The sequence below is a fragment of the Plasmodium relictum genome (assembly GCF_900005765.1).
Source record: "Plasmodium relictum strain SGS1 genome assembly, chromosome: 11".
NCBI lineage: Eukaryota > Apicomplexa > Aconoidasida > Haemosporida > Plasmodiidae > Plasmodium > Plasmodium relictum.
The window spans coordinates 1,199,905-1,211,208 of record NC_041689.1 but is presented as its reverse complement, the minus strand read 5'-3'; the positions used below and the strand labels follow the sequence as shown (position 1 = coordinate 1,211,208).

The 11,304-nt window shown below is 20.4% G+C and overlaps 4 protein-coding genes across 4 annotated transcripts; 2 read left to right on the top strand and 2 right to left on the bottom strand.

The window, feature by feature from the left end:
* Positions 1–422: 422 nt before the first annotated feature.
* On the top strand, positions 423–3,977 carry TLP (TRAP-like protein, putative; the record flags this gene model as incomplete). Its single annotated transcript, XM_028677595.1, has 1 exon — positions 423–3,977. The coding sequence occupies one exon, from the start codon at positions 423–425 to the stop codon at positions 3,975–3,977; it is 3,555 nt and encodes a 1,184-aa protein (XP_028533968.1).
* A 462-nt stretch (positions 3,978–4,439) lies between these two features.
* On the bottom strand, positions 4,440–6,101 carry PRELSG_1131400 (conserved Plasmodium protein, unknown function; the record flags this gene model as incomplete). The annotated part of the gene is made up of 1 exon (XM_028677594.1): positions 4,440–6,101. The coding sequence occupies one exon, from the start codon at positions 6,099–6,101 to the stop codon at positions 4,440–4,442; it is 1,662 nt and encodes a 553-aa protein (XP_028533967.1).
* A 459-nt stretch (positions 6,102–6,560) lies between these two features.
* Positions 6,561–7,730, bottom strand: PRELSG_1131300 (ras GTPAse, putative; the record flags this gene model as incomplete). Its single annotated transcript, XM_028677593.1, has 1 exon — positions 6,561–7,730. One exon carries the CDS (start codon positions 7,728–7,730, stop codon positions 6,561–6,563), a length of 1,170 nt encoding a protein of 389 aa, XP_028533966.1.
* Positions 7,731–9,759: 2,029 nt separating this feature from the next.
* PRELSG_1131200 (malate:quinone oxidoreductase, putative) lies at positions 9,760–11,298 on the top strand (the record flags this gene model as incomplete). Its single annotated transcript, XM_028677592.1, has 1 exon — positions 9,760–11,298. One exon carries the CDS (start codon positions 9,760–9,762, stop codon positions 11,296–11,298), a length of 1,539 nt encoding a protein of 512 aa, XP_028533965.1.
* Positions 11,299–11,304: the final 6 nt, after the last annotated feature.

The following is an 11,304-nucleotide window of genomic DNA, read 5'->3' as shown; positions in this document are numbered from 1 at the left end:
ATATAAAAAATATCTTAAACATTCATTTATTATTGACATATATTTTTATATAAGCATACATATATATATATATATATATATATATATATATATATATATATATACATATATTTTTTTTTTTTTCTTTTTTTTTTTTTTTAAACCATATAAATGAATTAATTAAAAAAAAAAAAAAATAAGACAATTTATTTAAATATATTCAAATAACTTAATTCAAAATTTCCTATCACTAATTAGTATATTTCATTGTTCATATATATTTTTATTTTTTTGTTCCCTAGTTTTTTGTAATTTTTTAGGACATTTTCTTTTAGATTTTTTGTTAATTTAGTATTTCTTATTATTTTTTCTTTGTTAATTTTTTTTTTGTTAATTTTTTTTTTTTAAATTTTTATTTATATTTTTGTTTTTAAAAGAACAAAATGAAAAATATAAAATTTTTTAATTTTTTATTTTTATTTTTAATTTTTTTTGTTAAAAGTGAAAACTTAATTAGAAAGATAACAAAAAGGGGAGATTTAGATCTAGTATTATTATATGATGTAGGAATAATGCCTAATAGTGAAATCAATCATAGTTTACTTGAAAACATTGTAGAATTAGGAAATAATATTTTAGTTAAAAATGAAAAAAAAATTCGTATTTCTTATGTAACTTACGATCATATTAATGTTAAAACAAGAATAACAACAGATAATAGTGATGCAAATGCTTCTGAAAAATTTAAAGAAGAAGTATTAAGTACGAAAGGGGAATATGCTGAAAGAGGATCTAAACATTTAAAAGCACTCAACTATATAGGCATAAAACATTTTTTTAATTCAAACGAAAATCTAACAAAAATGGTTATCATGTTTTTAAATTCAGATGGAGATATATTAAACGATGACACTGATTTAAATACGATTCATTATTTATTTGATAGAAAAAATATTATATTAAATATAATTACGAATGCCAAATTTAAAGATTATTGTAATTACATCCAAAAAAATGGATCAAATACAAATGAATTATTAAAATGTGTATATAAAAATTCATATTTTCATAATTTCATATTAATACATACATTTGAAAAATTTTATGATGATATTTCCTTAAATGCGGTATGTAGCGAGTGGTCTGAATGGTCTCAATGCTCCAGCTCTTGTAATGTTGGTTCCCATTTTATGAAAAGAAAATCCTTAAAAAATGAGAAAAATCCAGAAGAAGGATTATATAAAAGAAAGGGAAAGAGTTGTTTAGAACAAAGAAATTATATTTTTCAAGAATGTTTCAATGTTAGTTGTGATCATTCATTAGATAAATGTGATACAGAATTAGATCTTTCTATTTTATTAGATGATTCAACAAAAATTACTTTAGAAACTTGGAAAAAACATACTATTCCTTCTATAAGAAAAATGATATCACACTTAAATGTAAATGAAAAACTAGTTAATATTTCATTAACAACATTTTCTAATGAAGTATATAACTGGTTTGATTTTTCTAGTATACTATCGAAAGATAGAGATGAATTACTTATATTTTTAGGATACATGGGATATAATTTTGGTGGCAATTCAAAAGATATAAATAATGCATTGCAATTTGTTCATAACAATGTTTTAAATACTAATACTACAAGACCAGATGCAAAAAAAGTTTTATTAATAATTAATAGTGGCGATATAGAAGAAAACTCAATTAGAGAGGTAGGAGAATCTATTAAAAAAATTAAAGAAACCTACAATGCTGAAATTTATTCTGTTTGTATTAATAATAGTTATGAAGATCAATGCAAAAAATTAACTATTTCTTCAAATGAAAATCCAAATGATAGATTTTCTTATTCACTATTAAACCATTATGATTTGCACAATGAAATATTGGAAATACAGAAAAATATTTGTTCACATATTAATTATAATCCTTTCAATGATAAAAAGGAAGATGAAATAAGAATAGACCAAAACAATGATAATAAACAAAAAAATGAAGAAAAATCATCTTATTTAGATGAAGAAAATGATAACCATAATGAAATGTTAAACTTAGAATTTGATGTTAAAGAAAGAACAAATGATCCTTATACTTTAGTAGGAGAAAGTACAAGATCATACGAAGACGATTATTTAAATGATGATTTATCAAGAAAAAAAAAAATATATTTTAGAAGTGAATTAAATTTAAATCCATATAAAAACATAAATGATAAAAATTTAAATAAAAATATAATGGTATTTAGATCATCAAATAATTTGAATGAAGAATACGAAAATGAGAAAATTCCTAATTCATTAAATACATATAGTTCTGAATATAAAAAAAAAGGATATAAAAAACTATTAAATAAATTATTACTAAATATGTTTAAAAAAAAAAAAAAGTACAACATAAAAAATTTTGATGATGAAGCAAAAAACAAGCTTAAAATATTTATACAAAAAGTAGAAATTAGAGATGAAAAATTTGAAGATGAGGATGAAAAAGAAAAAGAGATAGAACAAGAATTTGATATTTTGTTAGATGATTTATTTAAAAATAAAACTGATTCTAGTGATAAGAACATTGATGATTACTCTTCTAATGAAAAAGAAGATTATGATAAATTGGAAGGAGTATTACAAGCTGATATGTCTTTTTCTGATATATATGAAATAAATAGAAAACTACTGCAAAAAGTAAAAGAAGCTCAAGACAAAATACCTGAATATAAATATGAAATACGTAGAAAAAAGATGAAAATTCCTGCAGATGAAAAAAATAGTGAAATGAACAAATATAAAAAATTAGAAGAAAAGCAAGATGATTACGTACCTGATGTGGAAGATTCAACAAACAATGAAAAATATATGCATAGAAACAAAAGATCTGTCAACTTTGAAAATGGTTTTGATAAAATAAACAATAGCAATAGTTACCCTAGTAATGAAGAAAACGGTTTTAATGATGGTGTTAATGTAGAAAAAGAAGTATTACGAGTTAATGAAGATAATAATAATTCGAACAAATTTGGAGATACAAATAATTCTTCAAGTAATATATTTAATGAGTCTAGTACAAATAATGAATTCACTAATATTTTAAATTCTAAGAAAAAACAGGAAGAAAATAAAAATGATAATTATTCAAATGATGCACGAGGTATACATTCATTTAATAAAAATAAAAGTAATTGCAAAAAAAGAATATTGACTAAAAATGATTATTTGCGTACTAAAATATGTGATATGAATAAAAGTGAATATCCGAAAACGTTAAATTCAAGAGAACTGAGACCTAATATTATGCAGGAACATATATTAGATGCATTGAAAGAGAAAGAATCAAATAATATTGAAGGGATTAAGCTGATAAATAATGAAAAAGAAAATGCAACAGGTACTAAAAAATTAATAAGATCCAATAATTCAGAATTAGACACAGTATATAGTAAGTTAAAAATATTAAATACTGACGAATCATATAATAGCAGTAATGAAAAATCTGATAATATCAGTACTGGAGAATCAAAGACACTAAATAATTTAGAATCATTGCAGACTAATATTGGAGAATCAAGACCAATTAATGCTGAAAAATCACAATCAATCAGCAATGAAAATCCCAAGTCAGTATCTATTCAAGAACCTAAAATAAGAAATTCTAAAAATACAAATTCAATTAACATTAAAGATATAGAGCAACTGGATACTGAAGATACTAAAAAAAATTATGACAATGAGAACATCAAACAAAATAATGAAGAGGGGGGAAAAGATAATCATAACCATGATCATAAATCATCTGCACATGTATATAAATATGCTGCTGCATTTGCAGTAGTAGCATTTGTATCAATAGGAGCTTCAATGTATTATTTATATTATAGAAAACATAAAGGGATAGTAAGATCTTTAGATTCTAACGAATTCTCAGTATCATCGGATATAAAAGAATTAAAATGCAAAGAACAAAATGTTAATTTAAATGAAGAGCACTCTTGGAATTAAAAAATCACGATTAAAAATTCATATGTAAACATAATTAAATATATATATATATTTTTTTTTTTAATTAAAAAATAAGAATAATGATATATTTTTAGTAATTCATTTAGTTATTTTATAAATTTAATTGAACCTTTATTTTGTTATTTATTATCTTTGATTATAAAAAGATTATAATAAAAAATTAAGAACAAAAACATGTGTTTGTGCTTAAAAATTTTTATTGAACGTTTTATTTTAAGAAACAAAAACGTCGGAGATAATTTTTCTTATTTTATTATATTCAAAAAATAGCTTATGGTATTTTTTTATATCACTCTTCACAAAAAAAAAAAAAAGAGGATATATAAATTCTTCATTTTTAAAGATTAGATGAAGACATCAAATTTTTTTAATCTTAAAATCTAAATTGTTCTTTAATTATTAAATAAATATTTTAATTAATAGATAATGTGGCTTGTTATTTTATAAGTGTAGTTGATTATATATTTTTTCTTTAGTTATGTAATCTGTTTCTTCAGCTTTAATAACTCTTACAAGGCTTCTTAGTGTAATTATTAAATATGGAAAGTTATCTATTGTGTCAAAAATTGTTACATTTCTTAATAATAGAGTACATCCAACATCAATATTTTTTTTATATTCACTTTCTACTTCTTTATGTAGAGAAGCTGGCATTTGGCCCGAGGGATCCATTACAAGTAAAAAGTATCCATGACTCCGACAAACAATTGTTTTTACTAAAACTATCATTCTTTCAATTCTATAATTGGAAAATTTTTTATTATTTAGAATGTTATGTATATTATATTTATATAAAAAAGATTCATTAGATGGATTATTATTTATATATTTATGACTATTTATACTTAAGTGAAAAGGATCTAGTGGTAAATTTAATATCTGTAATCCTTTGATCCATGACTTATATTTTATAAATGAAAAGCAATAAATTAATTGCTTACTTTTTTTATTGCTGTACTTTTTAATTTTATGTTGCAAACCAGCTGGTCCCATTAGAGAATTCGATTTAGTTGAGTTACTATTTAGGATTGTTATATTATTTTTATTTCCATCATTTGTGATGAATTCAATACTATTAAAAGAATTATATGATTTATTGTTTATAAGAGACATTTCATTTAAATTGAAATGAGAATTATATGTATTATCTTTTATTACTTTGTTATTTTTTATGGGATATTTGCTTTCATTATTAGTTTTAACTAAAACAGAAGTACGATCTGATAAATATGTATTATTACTTTCAAAACTTTCATAATAATTTTTTTTTATATTATTACTTAAATGCTTCTCTTTTAGTGTGTCAGTATCTCTTATTTCACCCATTTTAAAATGTTCTTTATATAAATTTGTTTCTGAGAAATTATTTCTTTCACAAATAATATTATCTATCATTTTTTCTTTATTTTTTTTTTCTAAGTAATTCTCTTCATTAAAAAAAGAACCCTTTTTCTTTTGAAAGTCCTGATATTTTTTTTTATATTCTGATTCATTATGACTTTTATTTAGTTTACAACTAGCATTTATTTTATCATTATGGAAATTATTTAATCTATTGGATAAGACACTGCCTTCATTTTGTGATTCATTTTCAAAGTTTTTTTTTTTTTTTTCATTTTGAGAAAAAGATGAGAAAGAATCATCAGGACATTTACTAATTTCATCATATATCACATTTTTATTATTTAGAGATTTGTCTGATGAATACGCTTTCAATTGTGCATGCTTCTCTTTTAACTCAGTATTCATAGTATTTTTTTCATTTTCATTTATATAATTTGTTTTCAAAATATCTGAATTATTTTCATCTTTTTGTTTTGTTGAATTATAGAATAGTGTATTATCATTTAAGTTACTATTTATTTTATCATTATTGCTCTGCTTTGAATTTTTATTTTCATTAGATTTTTTAAAGAAATTATCTAGATTTCCAAGATTACGAATATTAAAGTTCAATATAGAACTTGAAGAATTTTTATATTTCTCATTCCTTATATTTTTTTCAGTGGAATAATTCTCGTTATTTTTATATGTAGTATCATTTGCAATAGTAATTTCATCTTCACTTTCGTCCAACAAGCATGATAATTTTTCATCAAGCATAATTAGTAATAGTAAATAAAAGTAAAAAAAAAAAATTATTAAATTATTAATTTAGATTAAAAAGCATAACAAGTAAGTAGCTATTTTTTTTATCCATATTTCTTATGAAGAAAAATGAAAAAAAAAAAAAAAATATTAGTTTTGATATATTAAAAAATATGTATACTTAAAAAAAAATAAAAGAAAAAATATAATATAAAAAATTAAATACTGTAAGTGTACATAAATATAAACATTTTGTTTATATACACACAAAAAAAAAAAAAAAAATAAAATAAAAAAATTATATATATTTGAAAAGAAAAATTTATTTGTTCATATAAAAAAGAAAATATCTAAAATTAAATGAAATTAATAAAAAAAAAAAAAAAAGGATATAGCATAAATTATATATATATATATATATATATATATATATATATATATATATATATTGTGAAAAAAGTTATATAACAAAAACTAAAGTTTTGGAAACTTATACTTTTTATTATAAACTGTTTTTAAAAAATTTAAAAAATTATCAATGTCAACAACACAGTCGATAGAACTAGCTTTAATTTCTGTTGCTTCACTAATATGATGTTCTAATTTTTTTAAAATTTCTTTTTTAATTTTTAAATTATTTCTATTTTCATAAATAGATTCTTTAGAGAAAAAGTCAGAGAAAAACATATTGTAAAAATATGATTTTTTCGGTGTTTTAACAAATGCAGGTTTTTCTTTTGAGTTCTTCTTATCAATTTTTGTTGCAACACAAGCTATCGGTATTTCTCCTTTTAAAATTCCATCACTATTTTTATAGTAACCCTTTTCCATATCAGAATTTTCATCAGATAAAAAATCGTCATCGTTATATTTTATATTTTTGAATTCATTAGAATTATTTTTAGTATAATTGGCATCAATATTTTTTTTGTTGCAAGAAGTATCATTTGTTTTTTTTTTTTGAAAAAAATTCCATAAAGTATTTTCTTTTTTTTTTACTACACAGAAAATATCAGAAGGTGGTTTGGTATTTATATATAGTTCATAAAGCCACTTTACTAAGTTGTGATATGATTTATTATTAGATGAATCATAAACTAATAAAATACCATCATGTTTTTCATAAAAAATATTTCTAATGTAGGAATAAGTTTGTACTCCTCCAATTTCAAAAAATTCAATTAGTAATACTTTATTATCATTGGAATTTAATAAATTATTATTACTCAATCCTTCATCATTTTTTATCATATTCATAGGAATATTCTTTATAAATTTATTATTATATTCATTATTTCTATTCCATAAAAATGTGAAAATCTCGAAACCATAAGTATACTTATGCCTTTCTTCAAAAAAAAAACTTTTTGTATTCATTTTACTTTCAATAAATTCAAGGAAGTTTTTTTTAGCTTGAAAAAACATTGATTCAATAATTGTTTCCACATTTTTTTGTGAACAATTATTATTAGCTAAATCTTTTTCTCTCATAATTTGTTTATTTTCTTCTTTTTCATCAGTATAAATAAAATAGTCAAAGAAATTAATTGGGTATATTTCATAGAATTTTTCACTTATTAGTTTTAAAAAGGAACTTTTTCCCACACCAAGATCTCCTAGCACAAGTATTTTTAAAGTCTCCATTATATTATATGTCCTTTATTTTTATTTATTTATTTACTATTTTTTTTTTTTTAATTATTTTTTTTTTTATAACTTTCTTTTTGGTAATTAATAAATATTTATTTATTTATTACATATTTTTTGTGTGTAAAAATACAATAAGAGATTATAAATAAAAAGATTTTTGTTAAAGTTACAATTACATTATTTAAAAAAGAAAATGCTAATAAAAAGTGAAAAATTGAAATATGTTTCCTTTTTGTATTTTTTTTTTTTTAATAAGTATATATATGTACTTTGCTATCCTTTTTATTTATTCATATGTTTTTGTTTTTACATTCTCCTAAGTATAATATCTAGCTTTTGAAGACAATTATTCTCTTTTTATTTTATTTTTTTTCTTTACTATACATAGTTTCTTATGATTAACAAATATGCTACATAAATTAATAATTATACACAATTATGTTAAATATACATTTACAATAATATTATATATTCCAATTTATTAATAATAAACTCATTTATTCTTAGTATTTTTTTTTATAAGACTATTATATTTCAAAGGTTTTTCATTTTTACTGTACTTATAAAAAGCGTTAATTTTTCCTTTTTACATAATATCATATTAAATTTTAAATGTGTTATATTTTTTTAAAATTATATTACATATATATTAAAAAATATAAAAAAGAAATACTTTTTTCTAATTATTATTATTATAATAATTTAAATTATTAGTCATAATGAATTAATTGGACAAAATATATTTTTTATTTTTTTTTTTTATTTTCTATTTAATATATATTTATGTTTTTTTTTATTTTTTTTTTAATTATATATTTAAGAAAAAGAAATACAATATAAAATTTATAAATATATATATATATATATATTTTATGAAAAATAAGCTTGTAAGGTAAATAAAAGTAACATTGCTATGTTAATAAAATTTTTTAATTTAAAAAAAAAAAAAAAAACATGAAATTTCTAAATTTTTTTCCTAGCGAATTAAGTTAAAGTATTTCATTATAAATAAGTGAAAAAGGTTTTAGAAGGAATAAAAAGTGTTAATTATAGAAAAATAAATTGAAGCTTTCAAATAGTAACAAAAATTTCATATTTTTCTCCTTTTCATAAATTTCACATAAATGCTTAATGAATTATTCTTTTAATTAAAAAATAAAAATAAAAATGTGCGTAAAAATATTTTAATTTTTATTTAAAAAAAAATAAAATAAAATAAAATAAAAAATAAAATATATAATAAAGTTTATATTCGTTGAGGATCTTACAACTTATTGTTATTTAAAAAATAAAATAAAATAAAGATATGCAGCAAATTACATTTCAACATAACATTAAAAAATATATTTGAATATGAATGATTTTTCTTTTAAATATATATTTATTTGAATTTTTGATTTTGATATATTTAAGAGAATAGTATAAAACTAGTTCCTATTTTTTTTATATATACATGATTGCAAAATAGAACATATATAAGAAAGAAAGTAATTAAAAATACATATATATTTTTTCTTAAATTTTAAAATTTTTTTCCACTTTTTTTCATGAATCTTTTAGAAATTGTGCAATAATATTTTTACTAGATTAAATTTTTTAATAATGAAAAATTAAATGAAATTATATATTTTTTTTTTTTACATCTAAGAAGTTTTTATAATTTCTATTTACTTTTAATATTATCTATATAGAATGCATATATTATTATTTATCATAGTTATAAATAAAAAATGCTATTATTAACAATATTTATTAATTATTTTTTAATTTTACATACCATATAAATCATTAATAATTATAGAAATAGAAAAAACAGTAATTTTTTAATGAATCATTTATAAATTTTTTTTTTTTGATAATTTGGATATTTGTTTATACATATACATATAAATTATCTACCCCTTTTAAATATTTGTTTATACATTTATATACTATTTTATTCTTCTATTTATTTCCTTTTTTTTTAGTATACTTATTGTATTTAATAAAAAATTATATTCATGATAATTTATAATAATTTAAAATGCTAAGATTTAAAAACATTTTAAAAGTATATAAAACTAGCCCCTTTAAAGAGGCTAGTAATGGTAGTAATGTAGAGTTTCTAAGAGGAAGAAGAAAATTTAGTGGTACAGGAAATTCTGAATTTAATATAAAAGAAAAAGTTTCCATCAATATTAACAAGGAAAGAGAATTGCAAAATGATGAAATTTATGATACAGTAGTAATAGGAGGCGGAGTAACAGGGACCGCTTTATTATTTTTATTATCTAAATTTACTAATTTAAAAAAATTGGCAATAATTGAAAGAAGAGATAATTTTGCTTTAGTTGCATCTCATGGAAAAAATAATAGCCAGACAATACACTGTGGTGATATAGAAACAAATTATACTTATGAAAAAGCAAAATTTATAAAAAGGTATGCTGATATGTTAAGAAATTATTTAACAAAATTACCAAAAGAAAAGAGAGATGATATATCAAGTGTAACACAAAAAATGGTATTAGGTGTAGGTGAAAAGGAGTGTCAATTTTTACAAGAGAGATACCCAATTTTTAGTCAATTGTATAAATCAATGAAATTATATAATATAGAAGAAATACATGAAGTAGAACCACGAGTAGCGTTAAAAGATGCGTATACTCTAAGAGAAGAAAAGTTATCTGCTTTATATATGCCACCTGAATTAACTACATGTGATTATCAAAAATTGTCTCAAAGTTTTATAGAATTATCTCAAAATTCTGATAAAAAGATCTCTATAAATTTATTAACAGAAGTAATAAATATAGAAGAAATAAATGATTCTCTTTATAAAATTTATACAAATAAGGGAACAATAAAATCTCGTTTTGTCGTAGTATGTGCTTGTGGTCATTCATTAATGATAGCTCAAAAAATGAATTATGGATTAGAATACAGTTGTATGCCAGTAGCGGGAAGTTTTTATTTTACTGATTACATTTTAAATGGTAAAGTTTATACAATTCAAAATCCAGCTCTTCCTTTTGCTGCTGTACATGGTGATCCTGATATAATTGAAAAAGGAAGAACAAGATTCGGACCAACAGCATTACCCTTGCCTTTACTTGAAAGAGATAATATGAAAACAATAAAAGACTTTTTAAAAGTTTGGAATCCTGATCTAAGTTTGTTTCATGTGTATTATAATTTATTCAAAGATATGACTATGTTGAAATATGTGGCTCGTAACTTTTTATTTGAAATTCCTATTTTAAATAAATATTTATTTTTAAAAGATGTAAGAAAAATTATTCCTACGTTAACTATACAAGATTTGACTTATTGTGTTGGATATGGAGGAGTCAGACCACAACTTATAAATAAAAAAAACAAGAAACTATTATTAGGTGAAGGTAAAATAGATTCAGGAAAAAATATTATTTTTAACATTACTCCTTCTCCAGGTGCTACCACTTGTTTAGGTAATGGAGAATTTGATATGAACACAATTTGTGAAAGATTAAATGCTGAAGTTAAAAAAGATGAGGTACGAAAATTTTTATATCAAGGAGAGTACCCAGTAAACTATTTATAAAACAAT